The 19,984-nt window shown below is 37.0% G+C and overlaps 1 protein-coding gene across 1 annotated transcript; it reads left to right on the top strand.

Annotated features, from left to right (window-relative positions):
• The first annotated feature begins 247 nt into the window (after positions 1 to 247).
• On the top strand, positions 248 to 9,130 carry LOC106175980 (transcription factor E2F6). The gene is made up of 9 exons (XM_013558178.3): positions 248 to 824; positions 2,191 to 2,275; positions 3,617 to 3,708; positions 4,126 to 4,250; positions 4,577 to 4,644; positions 5,665 to 5,764; positions 6,166 to 6,280; positions 6,751 to 7,033; positions 7,248 to 9,130. Exons 1-9 carry the CDS (start codon positions 594 to 596, stop codon positions 7,457 to 7,459), a joined length of 1,311 nt encoding a protein of 436 aa, XP_013413632.1. The 5' UTR covers positions 248 to 593; the 3' UTR covers positions 7,460 to 9,130.
• The last annotated feature ends 10,854 nt before the right edge of the window (positions 9,131 to 19,984 follow it).

The following is a 19,984-nucleotide window of genomic DNA, read 5'->3' as shown; positions in this document are numbered from 1 at the left end:
AGGCTGATAAGCTGTGTCACGTGATGTAAACTATGAATTTGATTGGATGAAACCACGAAACCTGGATCTGTGTTTCTTAAAGTGCACTTTTTAAGCGAATTGAAGACAAAACTCACAAGTAAAGTGACATATTGGTTGGTATTGGTTTATTAAATACTCATAATAAGCTACATTGCTCAAGAATTAAAGGAAGAATGTATTTTTGCAAAAAAACTCTCCCAAGCTTTCTGTCATCCATGTTCCGCCGAAGGCCAAATGAGGCCATGTCGCGGGAAATACAATTTCGCGCCAAATATCCTTCGCTTTGTTGTCCTTTACAACCATCTTGGAGCTAGGAAACTTTACAGGGATGTCGCAAAATCCGGCCTCATCATAACAGAAATTGACCACTGATCGTCGTCAAACTCACCACAACAGTTATTGGGGTTCTAAGCCTGATCTTTAATCACTCAAACTGAAATTTGCAAGTTTGGAAGTAACTTTTATTGGAGCTTCAATCTAGGTCACCGGACCGAGTCCAGCTTGGCCATTTAAACCTGCGTAAACAACAAAGGACCCTCGCGTTGGAAGGAAGGCTGAGGCTAACAGCTGCGATGCCGCGGGGTGGAAGAGCGACAAGTTTACTACACAGTAAACCTGCAGACAGCTCTTGTGGATTTTTTGGCAATTCTCGCATTATTTACCCGTCGCAACAGAGCGGAACGCAAACAACTGTCGTACACATAAAACAAGAAGTGGACAATCAGTGGACTAGCCCCACACAGCAAGGGTTCACGCCCCACGGGCCAGGGTTTTTAGAGGACCCCCAGCTTGGTAGATTGCAGGCAAGTTTTTTTCACTATAATTCATCCTCTTTAAATCTTATTTTGAATATTTATAAATGCATTAAGACGGGATTTATTTACACCTGACTTCGAGTGAAAAAAACGCCCCCGGGGGAAGTATGTCACGTCTTCCTTTGTGATTAGGATGATGAAATTGTGTGCATGATGACAATTTTTAATTGCAAAACTTTCGGCCTAGTATGTCAAATGTTCAAAAGTATGCACGTAAAGACTGACTGTGATTAAAATTATTTTAGGCAGTTTTCAATCCGTCGACCTTGCAAAAGCGAAACTTGCGTGCAGCCAGGCATGTGAGGGTTCAACCTTGAAATTTTTAAACAGGTGCTTGAAAACTGCAATCGACACCTCAGAAACGATATTATTGTTATTTAAATGCACAGATATTGATGGTTTGTGAAAAACAAGTCTGGATGCAGATGTAGTACTCACTATTCCTCTACCCAGGGAGTGGAAGAATTACATAATGCATATAATACTCTGCAGTGTTTATTTATTCAAGTCAACAACACCCTGTATTATAAAAGGGGATCATAGGAAGTGTGAAAACACAGCGGTGTGGGGTTTAAGTTTGCCTTCAGGGGGGCAGCTGTTCTCTGTAAAAATATTAAATTCCGCACCTTTGCTAGGTAGTAGTAGCAGATCTGTGTGTGACAGAGTTTGTGTGACAGCGTATGATATAAAAAATTCAAAACTCTGATTAATTATCAAGGTAATTTCCAGAGGTCCACATTTTTTCTAATCCATTCATCACCTTGGCAAATCTGCCAAATAAAAAAGATAAGTCAAATTTTATGTGGGCAAATATAAAGAAAAAATACATCATTTGTATGTGTGCGTGCAAGTGCATGTGTGTGATGATTATGAATGTGGAGATATTCAAAGTCCAGGTATGAGCTCTCACAGGATTCAATTCCCCTGTTTCAGGATACAAGTGTTATATTATAATTATGACACGTCAGACCTCTCCTTCAAGTTAGGGAATTCCCCGTAGTTCAAGTTCATTGATTTTAAAAATAATTTATATGTAGCATGACTTGCAATGGTGGGACCAGTTAGGGACAGCAGGTGGTGTTCCACCCATCCACCCCTAACCTCCCTGACGTCACAGGGTCCTCCTCCCCCTCCCAACCCCCCCCCCCCAAAAAAAAAAAATAGTATATCAAGGAAAAAGTGACCAAGCCACACGCTTATCCCCAACCCCCCCCTCCCGCAAACCCCGTGTCTAATATGCCATAGTAAAGATATCACTGTACTGTTTTATATTTTCCTTAGAACTAATTGAGTCATTATTATTCTTTTAAATAAAATTAAGCTTGTGTTAAGTGTCATGTCTCAATGATTTCAGGTGAAAAGGAAGCTGGACCTGGATGCTGTGACAGATAATGACATCTTCAAAACCCCCAAATCAAAGAAATACTGCAGTCCTAAAGGTAAGTCCATATCAACATGTGCTTTTAATAAAGACCTTCTGTTATCCTTTGGTGTGTTAAAGGCTCCTCTTGTTTTCTAAATGGAAATTGACCAAAATGTTTGGTATTAAAGTTAGGATCACCTATTGTGAAATTGGGCCCCAGATTTTCAGGGATGAGATTTTTTTCCAACATCTGGCATATTTTTCGATTTTTGGGAGCCAAAAACATCATTTTTATGATGATCTGCTATAAAATGGGAGGGAGGGGGGCAGACCGATTTTTCAAATCTTTTTCAGTAAATGACAGTCTCTTCCCTGGATCTTTCATGGTGCGTAATTAGTCCTGGCATAGACAGGTGGTAATTGTAAGCAATCTCTCATAGCACCTGTCTCAGAGCTGTCAACCAGTCTGTCCAGATTATGGAACTTTGTGTAATAAAGCCTTTGTGCTATGGTGGGTTATCAGTTCATTTCTGATAGCTTGCCTTACTTACAGTCCGTGGCATTCACCACTGACACTATTTCCACACTTAGTCTCAATCAAATTGAAGACTGGCTCATAAAATTTTGTACATTAAGTTCAGTTATTGGCCATCGTTTCTCCTTCAGACCAGCATATTCTTAGATCCTGGCAGCCTGCAGGCAAGTTGGCTGTTTCAGTGTCAAGTGTTCACTATACTTGAAGTACCACATGGTTGTTCTGGGGGGCGAGTCTTCAGAGAAAAGGGGTGTGATCTATTATATAATTAAATTTTCAGGCTCATACGACTTTAAGAGGTGTGGGAGGTTACAGTGTTAAAGGTGTTGAAGGGGTCCATTGTGTACCTGCTGTGTGGGAGGGAGGGGGGGCGGGGGTGAAGCTGTACTCAGAAACCAGTTCAGTATTAAGTACTGTATGAAGAGACTTGATTGCAGTCCTCAAGTTTTAGGGCTGTGATTACATGGTCATCCCCTTCTAGTCTGAGGTGCCTGAATCAATAATCCCCTGTAGACAAATGGGTGCAAGATTTTTCCCAGGATTTGGAGCACAAGGAGTCTAAAATATGAATCAGTTATTTCATTACCAGATTACATGGAGTCCAACCCAATCAAGTTAAGTCCCCTACCTAGCATTCTCCAAAAAATTTGTAAGCCCTTCAGTCGTCTTTGATATTATAGGCTGTCTTTTAAGGCCATTGGCTGTCCAAATGAGGCTGGATGACTCCCTGGGGAAAGCCTCGATTGAGTAAAAAAAAATCCACAACAGATAAGAAAAGTAAAAAGACAGAAATATCATTATATTTTTGCCAACTGCGACTTACTGTACTCTTATATCTTCTCAGTTATTTCATCACACTAAATTTGTTATCTGTTTATGTAGCCAAATCCCCCCTAGAGAAGACGAGATATGACACATCGCTGGGTCTCCTCACCAAGAAGTTTGTAGGCCTGTTGAAGGCAGCTCCAGACGGGGTAAGTTGACCACAGTCCAATAATGAAAGTGAAAATTAGTTTTAGTCAGAATTTCCTACTGCAGATAATACAAGAGTAGTTTGCTCTGCATAATCCCCAGACCATTTTATTATTATTATTATTATTATTATTATTATTATTATTATTATTATTCTTTGCATATAATTTTAAATGAGCATAACATAATAAAAACAATATTAAGGATTTTCTATGGTCCAAACATAAATTTCTTCCACTTAATCAATATCCCATGTATTTTTAGCCTTTTTGAAAAAGATTTTGTGAACAAAATTTTCAAAATTGGGGCTTGATAAGCAACTTATCAATTTATTATTATTTTTTACTCTAGTCATTAGTGTGGAAGAAATTATTTAAGTTTTTTCAGTTGATGTTTATGTTACATTTGTTTTCTCCTAGATTCTTGACCTGAACAAGGCCGCAGAAAGATTAGATGTACAGAAAAGAAGGATTTATGACATTACAAATGTTTTGGAAGGAATCAACCTCATCAATAAAAAGTCTAAAAATAATATTCAGTGGAAGTAAGTTGTGTGCATGTGTGTGAATATGACTAAATTGTCCTTTGATGTTGGAAAGGTAAAAGTAAATGGTGATTGAAAACAAAAGTTATGCAGTACTTAGTTACGAAGTCACAAATTTTTTTTTTAATATCCTTACTCATATATTTTATCAAAGTATTACAATGCAGCCCAAATTTTATTTTTCATTCCTTAATTTTCTAACCCTGCAGTATTTTGCTTCCAATTATAACTTCTACAAATAAGCATCAAGTTGTTATTTTTATCAGATTTTTGAGGACACTGTATGTGCATCAAATTAAAAGTTTTCTGTACATTATTTTCCCCAGGGGATCATTAGAAACCGTCAGTGACAGAAGCGATTGTTTGTCGGCAGAACATATTGACCTACATTCAGGTATGGAATACATCCCCAACGAGGAAGTTGAATTTGTGCATTGAGTTTTGAAAGATATGTGACATGTAGTTTTGATAAAAGCTTTTCAGTTTACTTGATCATATTTACCTATTTATTTGTGCGCTGTTATAGTTACTTGTGCTGTCATTGATTGTATCTTGTATGTGAAGGTGTTGCTCTTGAGGTAATCGGTCTTAGAGTGGGCTACTTATATATAGAATAGAAACATGTTTTACTAGCCTGGTGCCACTTAAGGTGGACAGATTGCCTTGGGCTAGTGCTTAACGACACATACTGTACTAATGTGCCCCAACGCACCCTGGGGGCAAGTTCTGAATTTATTTTAACACCCTGGGGAACATGGTATGAATAAACATATGTAATTATCCTACATAGCACACTTGAAACATGCTCCTTATTGTATTTACAACACCTTGAAGATCATGTCATGAATTTCATAAATACGAGAATGCTGCACAGCACCCTGAGGAACAAGTCTTGAATAGTGTAGATGACATACTAGGCAGCACCCTGTAAAACATGTTTTAGATTTTAGTATTGATATGCAGAGCAGCAATGGAGAATTGTGCAGATTATGCAATGCAAGCCTTCACAGATAACAAATCTTAATATTATATAGTTAATAAGCTACAATATTACATAACACCCTAGGTAAACAGGGGCGGATCCAGAGAGAATTTTCTTACGGTCTTCTAAATCATGTTTGTTGATCCATCTTCCATTTTTGACTGTCTCCATAAAAAAATCATATACCCATTCAATGTAAACTTGAAAATCTGACTGTCTTCCGTAAGACACAGAATACGACCTCAATTCACCTCTGGAAAATCTCTCGGATTTTATAGATAATGTGCTATTCAGCTCCCTGGGCAGCTTGAGTTTGCACAGACAATATGATCCTGATCAAGTTGGTATGGTACAAAAATTAGGAACCTTAAAATATTTTAACCCCGAAAATGTGGTTTATGTGTATTGTGAATCAGTTTGTTTTCACTTCAGATGTGGCAGATCTGGAAGCCAAGGAGAACCTGCTTGATGAGCTGATCAAGGCAAGCACCTTGCAGTTGAAACACCTGACGGAAGACAGAGAGATCTCTAGATATCCTTGGAGGATTTTGTTTTTATTACTCTGTTTGGGGTTTACACAAGTTTTTTAGAATTTATGGATTTTATAATGAATTCTATGTGATGTCAGACAAATTTTTCTCTTCTTTTTTGTTATTTTTACAATCACATAAGTAAACCAGTATTAAGATAGTTTACCTTGCAAAAAAAACAGAAAAAAGGATGGGAAAAAAAAGATTGTGAGATTCTGCTTAAATTATTTTTAAAGGAGGAATTCTTGCCTTTTACAAAAAAGCACATTCCTACTTCAGTTGTATTGACATAACTGAGTAGGTAAATGTACTAAATTAACTTCCTGGGACTTGAATTGTATGCGATCCATTATTATATGGTGTTCGTACTTGTTAGAACTTGTTTCCCTCCTTAACTGCGCACGTTAGCGTATGTCACATATCAGGACATCCGAGGCGTGGAATCCTTCAAGGATCAGACAGTCGTAGCTATCAAGGCTCCACCACAGACACGGTTAGAGGTACCTGACCCAGCACAAGTAAGGGTTATTTTATTTTATTTTACTTTTTTTAATCTTTTAAGTTTTATTATTAATTTTTCTTTATTTATTTATTTATTTTTTTTTTTTTATTTCTATTTATGGTAGGGTGAAATGTTGTAGGGTACATATAATTTTTACTTCAGATAGCTTTTTTTAAAAAAATTTATTCATTTTTACTATTATTTTTTATTATTTTTTTTTTTCATGATAAACTGGCACACACTTAAGCTTCAAGCATTTTGCATGCTAACAATTAAATCCTACAGATGTTGGGAAAAGCTCAAGACATTTAAATTTATTTATTTATTTATTTACAAGTATATACAATCAAGAATTGTTATACTTATTGTTTTTATAATTTTGAAATATTACTTAACTAATGAAGTATACAAACGGACCAAGACCTAGCTACAGGTACGTAAGGATAATAATCTGAAATGTCATGAAGTACCTTTCATGTATTTCAGAACATTCAGATTTGGCTAAAGAGTTCCAAAGGTCCCATAGAGGTGTATCTCTGTCCCGAAGAGACGTCGGCCAAGGATGAGAAAAAATCTAAAAATCTCACTCATAAGCAGAGCAGTACGACCAGTGCCAGTAACATTACTGGAAATATGAACAATAATGCTACTGTCACCAGCAACAGTAGAAGGGTTGTCAGCAGGACTGATACACCCTCTTCAGTTTCGTCTTCGTCCTCGTCATCAGTTTTCTCGTCAGAGGAGTCTAATTCCAGGGACAGTTTTCAAGGTGATTTTTTCTTTCAAGGCTTGTAGTACCTTCTCCTTTTGATTTATTTGTTTAGTTGTCTTCATTTTAAAAGAAATTAAATTTAATTTTTTGTACAGGTCACTCAATTTGCATATGTGCTCTTTCCAATATATAGCTAATATTTACTTATTTTTGTAGTTGTTGAGTTATTTTCATTGATAGAAAAAGTTAAATATTTTATCCCTATTTACAGGGGACCCAACTCTCAAACACGCACTTCTTGATGACCAAGACATCTCCCCAGATGCTGAGGGACAGAGCTTACTTCAGCAGACGGAGGACCAGCACTTTGATGTCCCTTTTGTGTGTTTAGAACCTCCTCTCTCAGAAGAGGACTACATGTTCAGTTTAGAAGACAGCGAGGGCATCTCGGACTTATTTGATGTGTATGATCTGCAGTTTTAATCCTCGTTTTCCAACTTCTTTTCCCTGAAGAAGTCTCTGTGCTCAATATTGAGGGCAACCAGACAATTTGCCTCTTATCTGTGACGATTTGTTAGAAGTAATGATAAGGTTTGTTTCTTTATTTTTGTTTTTGAGAAAATTGTCCCTTTGGCTTGGTTAAATTTTTTAATTTTTTAGCTAAGTACTTTGAGACATAAAATTTTTATTTTTTATTTTTTTTTTGTACCCAGGGCTAATTATGGGGTATAGTAGTTTAAATCAGCCTGTGCCAGAATTGTCACATAATAAACAAGTCGATATCAATTTGAAGATTTGACATTTGTATTTTTGTATATATTTGTTGTGTATTTATAATTGAAGGCTGTGTACTCAACCTTGGTGTCATGTCTTAGTTTGTTTTGTGTAGATTTTCACAAATCTTTGGTTATGTTCTTGTGTTGAGTTTTTGTTGCAACGTGATTAAGTGTCTTTTGCCCTCCTTTCAAATTCTTTTGATATAACTGATATGTTCTTTCAAATTTTAATTTTGTTGGAAGTACTATTGTATATGAGCACTAAAAATGGATGCCTAGCATTTTTTTTTTCATTTCATAAGGATAATGAAAACATGTCATAAACTGTTTTAAAGAAATAATTGCTAACAAGGTTAGTATACTGACAACATATAAACGGCATTATCAGCACTTTGCCCCAATCTTAGCTTTACGCTTGCATTCAGTCAAGAAAAGTAACTAATAAGCATTGGGTTTTTATCTATTTATTTGTTTGTTTGTAATTAGTATTTTCCTCGGATAAGTTTAGTCCAAATGAATTTCTTTGTCATTTTTTCTTTTAATAGTCAAATTTTGGCTCTAACCATACAGAGATCAAATCTTTGTTCCTTGGCAGCATATAAAACTTAAGTAACTATGTTATTATATAAATATTTATCTTAACGATATATTGGTTTGCAATTTAAAAAAAATGTATAGTTGAAACTTCTTCATTTAAGAAGGCAAAAGGAGATCATAATTTCCAACTAAATTGTGAATTATTTCAAAGGCATCTCGTTGCTTTCAATTAAGATGCATCAAAATGAAAGAAATTGGAAATCTGAACATTTATATATTCTTGATTTCATGGTGTACATATGTAATGTGTATAATTTGATGTCATGTTATTTTTTTCTTCATTTTGTCAATTATCAATTGAGCTCTTCCGCCAATTAGTATTATGGCTTTTAGTGATTGCTTGTTTTAAAATTTTGCCAATAAAAGAGCAATTGGTTATAAATTCAGTCTAAAATATTGGGTGGAAGGCGGTCTACCATCATTTAATTTATTAGCCATTTTGTAAATGATGACTGTTGTCAATGTGTGTATATTGGGATAATTGTGTGTCTCAGCTGGCTTGAATCAGTAAAATTAATTGTAATATATATTTGACATGGAAACTAAGTTGAGAAATTGCAGGAGGTTTGAATTCCGTTATTTGGAATGCATTGCTTGGCTTTACGAGAGCTGTTTAAGAGTTGGATTGTTTTTCAGCCGAACTTGCTGAACCCGGTCAGTGGTCTTCATAGACTGTATCTTCGTGCAAGCTGACGTCATCTGTGACGTCACTGCCTTTTAAACGTGGTTGTATTAAGTGCAGTGATTGCATGTATACGAGAAATAAAGTCAGTTTTCCTAATATCGAATTCTATTTTATTAATGGACATTGGATGTGTTTTTAGCACCACCATCGTGTTGATACAGTACGCACGCTTGTTCTACATGTACTACCGTGAAAGTTAACTGGCTGTCGGTACTCATGCACCCCATTTCCATAGATTAGATCGACCTAACTCCCTGGGGGTTCACGCTAAATAGCTGTCAGCCGGGCGGACACGAAAGTTAATTACCCCCTTACAGCTTGTAGTAGGCGGGACGGACATTTAAGGCAGATTATCTGAAAGTAATCTAGTGAGACTCCCCGCGGGGATAGATCGATCTAAAATCTATGGGAATAGAGCCATGGTTTTAGTCCTGACCCGTTGTACAGCTCTGCCGGCTCCGCAGGATAGTGTGTCACCGTTACCGCTTCTCCTAGACCGCAAGGACCTGTGTCTTCATCTCTTAGATTTAGGTCACACATGATCTCAACTTGAACCCCCTGGTATTTTTGTCTCAGTTGGTGCATTGGCCTGGGCGTGACATTCGTTGAAACGCACCCTTGTCAAAAAATTTGAAAATTCAATGCTAAATATCCCAAACCGAAGAAATTATGGAATAAGGAAGTGTCGGACGTCAACTGGGTCAGCCAGTCTCCAGACTCATATTTTGGACACCACCTGGGGGAAAAGCTAATACAGGCAGACCAAATGTAACTTACTTTGGAACTATCATGAATTATACTGGTCTGCAAAAAAATGAGATCCTTTCAATAATGAGAGAGAAACGACTCTGGTCTAAACGTGTTGTTGTTGCCGCTCCCATTGCGCTCAAGGGCGAAGGATGATAATGAAGATGATGACGAACAAGTTATTTTACGCGGAAATTCCTGTATTCCAGTCTCAATTTTTGAATATCTAAAAAAACTCAATTATGTAAAAAGCATAAAAACTTAATATGCTTACAGTATAACCAAAATAAGGTTTTGATTGAAATGTGTGTCCTTGCATCTAAAGCACGACTACAATTTCTTTAATTTGTAACGTTCCACTTGCACGAACTCTGGCCCGTGCTTCTATTTTGGTATGTCGCTTTTTTTCTTCATGAGCCCACTTCTACCCAAGCCATCTTTTAGGATATTGTAACCCTTAATTATCATCCAGATTCTGAAAATGAGTATTTTCCTGCATCTCATTATTCAATAATGCATCTATCTTTGTGCTGATTTAAAATAACGAAAAAACATTCGAAAATATAAAATAGCAGCGTTTATATTTTTGTTGCAACGTAAAAGCATTGGCAACTCGAACCTTTAACCGTAAATTAAACAACTTTCCATTTTGAGGTGAAAAAGCAATTGGATTGGTGCGTAACATCGTCCCTGAACAAGATTGTCATCACAAAAATTGGCAGAGTTGACATGAGTGTATAAGATACAATCCTGTGCCGTAATTTTGTTTAAATGTTATTGTAATGAAGTTATGAGCCCTTAATTACAGATTTCATGAAGCAAAGACATTATTTGCTCTATCAACGGTAAAATCTGAACCAAGAATTGTAAGGAAAATCGTTGGCAGGGTTTTGTAATACTAAATGTTGTCATTTAATCGGCGTTAAAACGGTGATCGTGGGTGCTTAGGTAAAAGAGAAATTTGAGAAACCAATTTTCATTTTTTTTACCCTAAAATCGAAATTATGACGTCAACCTTAAGACGACACGTGTAAATGTTAATTAATTTAGTCACTGAACACTGAAGATTTATTTCTTACCTAAAATAATGTATGTGAGGAAGTAAATAAGGAGTTTTGGGCGAAGTGTGACAATATCCTTAACAGCATTGACACTTTACATACAACTTGATACAGTACGCACGCTTGTTCTACATGTGCTACCGTGAAAGTTAACTGGCTGTGACTTCGTTTTTGTCAATCCAGGCGTCGCGGCACGTCCTCCCTTTGTTTGCAAAACGCGCGTTTTATTTCGTTTCTGAAAACACGCGCAGAGGCTACAAAGAGGTAAAAGTTAATACAATGGTTTACTTTACTCAACAAAAATAACGCATGTCTGATAACGCTATAAAACGTCGGTATGTCTTCATGAAACCCCTGATTCTCCATCGTCACCAACCAGATGTCAAAACCATATTTGGGCCACGTCAAAATTGTGAAAGAAATGGGCGTGGTCAGAAGCAAGACGTGGGTTTTCTGGGCGAATGACTCCCTTGTTGACCGTGAACCTGCGCTCGCTGCTGGTGTGGCCGTCGACATCTGCCGGCGTCTGGCACTGGAGCGCGACAGTTGGAAGATGATGATGGCCGTTAAAACGGCGATCGTCAAACACAAGATGACGTGGATGCTGATGAAAACGTATTTGCCGGTTAACACGACAGAGCGTCTCGTTTCAAACCCGACGTAGCACATCGACAGTAGGTAGCCGTTGAAGGCCGCAACGGCAAACGCGGTCACGACGCACGCTACGATGGCCGTCCGTCTTCGGCACAGATATGCAGCTTTCAGCGGCCATTTCACAATGATCAGTCTCTCAACCGTCACTGCCGTCACGTAAATCACGGACAGATACACGAGCGTGTTATTCAAGAAGTACATCACAGAATAGTTCGCGCAGGCATGATCAGTTGACAGGGGTTTCAGGTGAAAGAACAGGCACTGCCCTGAGAGATTCAATAGCACGAACTCGTCAACCGCCGCCAAGAACAATAGGTAGACGAACGTGGATTTTGAGCGCAGATTCTCACTGCGGAGGACAACAATAAAGGTTAAGAGGCTCCCCACGAATCCAGTGATGACCAGGACGTAGATCGTGGCACACCAGCATTTTCCTTGGAACACCCAGCAGAGCTCCTGTGGGGACAGGCCTGGGTGTTTCCTGATGAATTCGAAGCCCACAGAAGCAGTTGTGGTATTCATGATGAAACTTGTGCCTAAGGGTCGATCTTTTGAATTCCCAGGTTGACCTTTTTTGAGACTTCAGTGTCGATTTCCGAAGTGATCCGGAAACGGTTTGCTTATGCTGGATAGTCTTTTTTTTTAAGCAAACGTGTTCTTACGAGGTTCTACTATTTTTGTGCAGATTGTCGTTGATTCACTTTTCTCTCGATGAAGCAACAGCGATGTGGTTTCTGGGATGCTGCGTCTGTCGTTTGACTGTATCTTTCCTGCAATGAGAAGATGAAGTAGGAGGCTTATTTCACAGCAACAATGTGAGGTGTGTGTGTGTGTGTGTGTGTGTGTGCGAGCGTGCGTGCGTGTGCGACAGCTATTCCATCTACAAACTTGTTAACCGTCTTCGGAATGGATTTTAAAGCGCACAGTATTTCTTGCCAATTTACAAAGAAAAAATAAAATAAAAATCGAATTAATTAATAAATGAATATATATCACAAAAAATAATAACATCACTTTTTCACGTCGCTGTGTATAATTGTATCCGATTAAATTTCCAATTATTGCAATTTTTAAAATAATGTTCGCATATACATATATGTAAAGGAATGCATCAAGAGATAAAGATTTGGTAATTATTATTTCCATGCATGATTATAAGAAGCAACACCCAGACTACATCGGATAATAGATTTCGTTTTTTTGTTTTGTTATATTACATCATTTTGACAAACTAACAGCGGACAATGGGGATGTTTGAAAATAAACAAGTCTTTTGTTGAGTGAAAAAACAGGTAAACAAACTAGACTCCCTATTTTTGTTTACGTTTACACCATGGTTACTGAATGATGTCACTGTACAGGAATGGGCATGATATTAAAGCACTGAAGAAAAGTGGTAGGCCTACAGTGTAATGACAGACACATATATTTTCGAACAAAACATGTTTTTATTAAACATGAAAATACATCATAGCAGTGCGAAATAATTGTGGTGTATAGTGAATATAGCAGTCGTTATGTACACATTGAAATAACAGGACAATTTATGTACAAAAGTTATGCATCTATTAAAAGTAAAACTACCCTGTAAATGTAAAATATATAATGATTATCGGTATTGCAGAAAATCAATAAATATCGTGCACAGAGGGTATTGCTTCAGCTTGAGAATTCCTCTATAAATTACCTCCTCCTTTCATTATCCGTGTCCTGAAAACTATTTTATTGTGGGTGACACAAAGTATGATGGGTTCATTACTAATTTGTGGGAAGACGAGTGATTTTTGATTAGGGCGACTTAGTGAATGCGGAGCTTGAGAGCGTTGATGATTTATGGGATGGTTCGAATGTAACTGATGAACATTTGGCGAATATCGTAGAGAAAGTCGAAAGTGAGCCAGGGATGGGAATCATGGGATGGAATATAGAAGATTTCATAATCCGCGTCGAGTAAACGGATGAAAAAATTTCGACAGTAAACACGGACTGTCAGCTCACATTCTCACATTTAGAAAATCGTAGTCTTGATTCTATTATTATTATTATTATTTATTTATTTTTTTTTTTTGTGAACTTTTATTCAAAGTTTTATTAATGACATGGTTCAAGGTGTGCTTCGTCATGGTTTGGTCAGTTTGACAATTTTTTAACAATTTGACACATTAGACTATCCCATATCAGATATCGTTCACGAAGGTATCTGAATTTACTGCTCTTTCTGAACGAATTGATGAGAGTTCTACAATCTCAAGAGTTAATTCTTTATGCCTCTATGATTTTGACTGTTTGTCACGTCAGTATGCCCCGAGGAGCTACATTAAAACGAGGCTCAGTGGGGATGCAGAGTTTTCTCCATGCGATGTGCTTGATCATTCAATGGGCTAGGGGATCAAATATGTTTAGCTCGAGCACTTGTTGTTGCTTTGGCTTAAGTAAATAACGATCTTGAATAAAAAACACTCATCGATCACCGTTGTCTCGAACAATTAGGACGCGCTCGAGACCTGCATAGAAGTGCTGGTGTGTCGTTAGGTCCCTGTGGTATCCCAGAAATTTAAAAAAAGTTTCAGTCAAACTTGAGTGATTATCAAATATTTGTGTTCTCAGGCGATTCCTTTATGGGTTAAATACCTAAAGGACGACTAGAATTGAAAGAATTGCTTTTATTTCATCATAAGGGGCATTATGACGTCATAACTTCTGAAGCAGCTTTCATGGGTAGAGCATACTACTGTACAAAATGTAATAAATGTTTTGATCACATCCGCGATCATTCTTTTGAAAAGTTTTGTGAAAGATATTAAAAAGATCCGATCATACTAAACTACTCTCTTAAAGAGAAGATAAAGTTTATCGTGTTGTGTACACTAAACGTGTCATTCAAATAGACTCATTTGGCACACTGCCATACGGCTAATGTTTTTATGTAATACTGATAATTATAATTATCTAATAGTTAGTTTTGCGTTTAATTGATGCATAACTTTTGTACATAAAATTGTCCTGTTATTTCAATGTGTACAAAACTACTACATTCTCTATTCACCATAATCATTGCGCACTGCTATGATATAAAAACATGTTTTATTTACAAATACATTTATTTGTCTTTACAATATGGCACTATTTTCGGTGTTTCCATTCCTGTCCAGTAACGTCATCCCGTTGCCTAAAACAAAAATGGGGAGTCTAGTTTGTTTGCCTATTTTTTCACTCAAAAATAGACTTGTTTATCATTTGTAAACATCCCCATTTCCTGCCATAGGTTTGTCAAAATGATGTAATATAACAAAATAAAAAACGAAATCTTTTGTCAGATGTGGTTTGGGCGTTACTTCTGGCATTTTACAGTCTTTTAACGGAAAAGACAAAGAGAGAGAGAGAGAGAGAGAGAAAACCGAAAATGGATACTGTACTTTTTTCTGTATATTGAGACATAATTTTTTACCTTTTACCTACCAGAAATACGCTTCACTGTCACGAATCTTCTTCGGAAGCTGCAGCGAATAATATATACGACTTTAATGGCTCTTCTAAGTTGCTGTCAATAATATTTTGGAAAAATATTTTGTGTTGAATCAAATTAGACAGCGCACACCAAATCCCTTCTGATATATGTAAGTTATCATAAAGTTACTTCTCTTTCAAATTTCTCCGTGAAATCGACTACTAGAATCAAATTGTCCAAAGTCGCTTTCGTGCACTCTCAACTCAATGAGTCCTTCTTCGTTCACTGTCGGAGTTGGAATAGGCGAGAGTTACTCTCACATACATTCGATGCAGTGCTATTCCTGACACTCATTTATCTGGAGGTAGTTTGAGCATGAATTTAGTACTAAATAATAAACTGCAACCTACAATTCTAGTAAGGTGAGGTTTCCCTTAGTATATACATAATGCATATAATGTTGCCGTTCAGAGTACCCCCTGACGCCAGTGAAAATCAATAACACAATTTAGAATTTAACAATTTATTAACTTAACAAAATCAACCAAACAAATATAATTTTACAAAGATAAACATATCTCAAATTGTCATTATCTTGTTACTTATATATATATATATATATATATATATATATATATATATATTCTTGCTAGAGCATCTGCTATGACATTGCCTTTGCCCCTAATGTGTTTAATAACAATATCATATTCTTGTAACAACAAACTCAATCTTTTCAGTCTGATTCTTTTTAGACATTTTGTGCTAAAAGATGAGAGAATTGTGGTCTGTATATAAGAATGGGGTGTAAAATGACATTCATTTACACTTGAGATAGCTTATACTTTAGACATGATAGGTGTATTTTAACCCTGACCTACTTTATGACCTAAATACTCTACAGTAGTATGACAAAAGTCAATTTTTGCAAGGTTCACTGTGAGGTTTACTTTTACCAAAATGTCGAAGAACGCATTATCCGCAGAGGATCCCTCCAAGTGTCACCGTAGATAATGACATCATCAATGTAGGCTTCTCGCGCTTTAAGATCACGAAGAAGCGAGTGAATCATTCGTTGGAAGGTGCCTGGTGATTTTTTCATCCAGAATGGCATCTTACGTTTTCGTATCCTACCAGAAGTACTCTCACTAGTTAACCGGCAGATACTTAACAAATTAAACAACTCGCGGTTTGGGTTCTAAAATATATTTCATTACATTACTCACGGAACTCAAAGCAACATCGATACTACAAGAATAACTCACAATACGTGACATTTGTACTGTTACAGTCCAACAGGAGACCCAAATGCTGAAATTACTTTAGCTCTGTCAATTAAGGTTACTAGTCAGTAACCCTTTAGCAAGTCAAATTTATTGACAAATTTAGCACTGCATCTGGCATTGGTACAAGAATGCATGGTGAACTCCAATCATTACTGCTTGGTTCCATAATGTCATTTTCAAGCACATACTGAACCTCTTTTCGCAAATACTGAAGCTTTATCGGTATGGATGCTGTCGGTATGGATGTTGTTTGATAGACAAAGCAAAGTCTACAATGATGTCAGCATTAGTCTTTTTAGGAACATCCGGGAAAATAGCAATATAGTTATTAATCAATCGTTGTACCGCTTTGGATTTGATGGATGGTCAAATGTTCGTGTTTTACATCAAGATCTCTCAGGTTTTCGGAGTACTCCAAATGGACACTTTGATTTAAATCCTTTTTACATGTGTCTACATCATTTTCATTTTCAGTACATGAATTAATATTTGCCACAATAGAAACTGATTCTACAAACTTTCGGTCACTTTTATCAAAATACTTTTTCAACATGTTCACATAACACACTCGTTTCCTTTTTGCCGACATGGTGTCTTAACTGCATAGTTAACATCACTCATCGTCCTTTTAATTTCCTAAAGACCAAAATACCTGTCTTGTAAAGGTTGACCATCGATAGGCAAAAATACAAGAACATTTTCACCTGGTTTGAATTCTCTGTTCCTAGTATCTTTATCATACCATATTTTCATTTTTGTTAGAGATTTCTAGAGATTTTCTTAAGCTGAATAATCTTTCATTGAAAGGAGAGACAGTCTAAAGGATTAACATCACTAGTCTCAGTCAGCCATTTCTTTTTCAATAATTGCAATGGTCCCCTGGCAGTATGACCAAACACTAGTTGAACAGGGTCTCCCGAACAGCTTCTCGTGCAGCAGACAGCACAAAGTGAATCCCTTCATTTCAGTTTTTTTCATTCTGGCAACATGATGTTTTTTTTAGTATTTTTTAGGGTCTGATTAAAGCGTTCAAGTGCATCAGGGTAGAAAGCAGAAGACTTATACTGCCTGATACCTAATTCATGCATGACCTCCTGAAACAACCCAGACATAAAGTTTGAAACCTAATCTGACTGAATAGCCTTGAGTGTGCCTACAAAACAGAAAGATTTAGTAAGGGTCTTGACTATGGCCTTTGCCTTAATAGTCCTTAGGGGTTTAGCTTCAGGGAATCGAGTGGAGGTACACATTATGGTAAGTAAATACTGGTTCTCTGACCTAGTTCTAGGAAAAAGTCCTACACGATCAACTAACACCCTACTAAAAGGCTCCTTAAGGGTTAAAACTAATTGTAATATATATTTGAAAAGGAAACTAAGTTGAGCATTTCCACGACTTTTACATCCCTACATGCTTGATCCGGTTAATGTTATTTATGGACTGTGTCTGCCTGCAAGCTGACATCATCACTAACGTCACTGCCTTTTTTATGCTGTTGTATTAAGTGCAACGATTACATGTATTTGAGAAGTAAAGTCTGTTTTTCTGATATCGAATTGTATTTCATCAACAGACACTGGATGTTTTTCATCACTTTTTTGTTTTATTTAAATTTGCATGTATTTTAGTGCCGTTCGTACCATAATTGTCAAAATTATTTATGGTATATACAGAAACTGTAAGTGTCTGATTATACTCTTATTGGTCTGTCTGTCGGAGCTGTCGCTGTCTGACACATGACGTTCTCAACATAACTTCCAAACCGTATTTTGTTATACATTTTTACTGAGTGGCTTTGTTTGGTAAAGAGGAGGCAGATTTTAAAAATCGGCAAGATCGGTTAACATTCACGGTAATTATTGCTTACCTGTGATTTTTTTTTCACATTTGCCAGCTTTGCTAGCTTGTTTCCTGTATGGTGTCTGTATATTTTCCGGCTTTGCTGTCTAGTTTTACTTTAAAATTGCTGAGTGGTTTTATTTAGTTAAAATGACTTATTTTACTTCTGATATTATTCTTTGTGAAATATTCAAAATAATACAAAAGTTGCGGGCATTTGGAAATTGCATAAATTTGCTAAAAGCGCTTTGTTTAATAATTTTATTTCGTCGAATAAGTATTAGATTTCTTAAACATGCATCTACTGTCATAGCTTTTAATCAGGCAGGGTCGTTGCACGCAGCAATTTCATAGCCCAATTCTGACAAAATGCTCAAATATTTAATATATACATAGTGAATATAAAATTTATTTTGTTTTTATTTAAATAAATATATGAGAATCCGTAGAAAAGGAATTTTATTGCTTGTTACGATTCCGTTTTCCAAAAACAAAAAAGGTCCATGCAAATGTGTTAGTGGTGACAGGTACTCTTAGAGCCCACTCAGAACAGATGATCATTGGATCTACTGATAGGCGGATCAAATATGGCAGACCATACATGAAAGCAAGACCGCTAAATCCCACAATGGTCTCCCTGCCTCCACAAGCGCCATTTAACGGATTTAAGCTCAGTTCCGAGAATGAATTGCAAGGCCCCTGCAGTGACGGCGCGTGTGGAGATGCAGAGACCATTACTGGATTTAGCGGTCTTCCTTTCATGTAGGGTCCGCCATATTTGATCCACGGATCAGAAGATCAGAGGATCAGCTGTTCTGAAATCTCCCTACTCAGAATGAACCAAACCATACAGTATGCATTCAGGACAGCGGACTAACTGATCCGCAGATCAAATATGGCGACCCGCTTTAAAAATAGCCGCGCAGTTTCTGCTTAGGTAATGAATAGATTCCCGCGGGTCCCTACACAACAAGCATTCAAATCTTCGGTATATCGGTTGATCCGCGGTTATGTGAGTCCGCTGTTCCAAATGTGCTTTACATCTCATTCGTCAGAATGCACCAAACCATACAAATAACATGCAGTAGACAGGTGAGCGAATAAAATCTGTCTAAACCGGAAAGCCCTTGAGTGATACGTGGATTTAGTATTACGTCTTGGCTTAATGAGGGATTTGACTCGCTTGTTATTAATGTATAAATGGTCGAATTATCTATATCAGTCAAGAAGGGGGGAGAGAGAGTAGCAGGAAATGGGACAAAGGAACAGTTGAAATGCTGCCAATTTTGGACTGAGAAAAATGGTAAAACAAGTTGTTTGAAGATTTGAAAACTTGTTTTTCAAAAACGATTCCATAAAATAATGAAAAATCACGCAATATGACGTTAAGTTTATATTTAGGAACAAAACACGATATTCAAACCAATGATTAAATCTATTCGGTTGTCCTGGATCGATTAATTAACCGCATTTTTTCGAGGGCGCCTTAAAAAACCTGAAGCTCGAGTTATGAAGGTGCTGCCGTCTATTGATCCGCCTCTGGTCGACTTCTCCTCGATTGTCAATCATGTCTTTACATGCCTCCATTGTACATTTGATATTGGATTGACTTCAACGTTTAAACAGGTGTCAAATTGTCTAGTTGACAGCAGCCTGTATCCAGGCCCCCGTATTCAATATCCTAATGACACTAATAACAGTACCGGGTTACGATGGTTACTCCTTAGGGCACATTCCCAATGATACTATCGTTCTGGCTAGATCCGTCCAACTCTGCAGGGACTCCTGCGCTGAATGCAGTCAGGAGCACTGATTAACACACCTCCTGACGTTGGGTAGATTGCAGAGACATCTGGTGGTTATACGATTACCTTAGAAAAAAGAGGAGACGTGTTAATCCGTTAATTTGATTGCAGTC

The sequence above is a fragment of the Lingula anatina genome, chromosome 8, assembly GCF_051362555.1.
Source record: "Lingula anatina isolate TDL-2025a chromosome 8, LinAna3.0, whole genome shotgun sequence".
Lineage (NCBI taxonomy): Eukaryota > Metazoa > Brachiopoda > Lingulata > Lingulida > Lingulidae > Lingula > Lingula anatina.
Note: the sequence above shows the minus strand (reverse complement) of the source record. Positions and strands in the feature narration are given on the sequence as shown.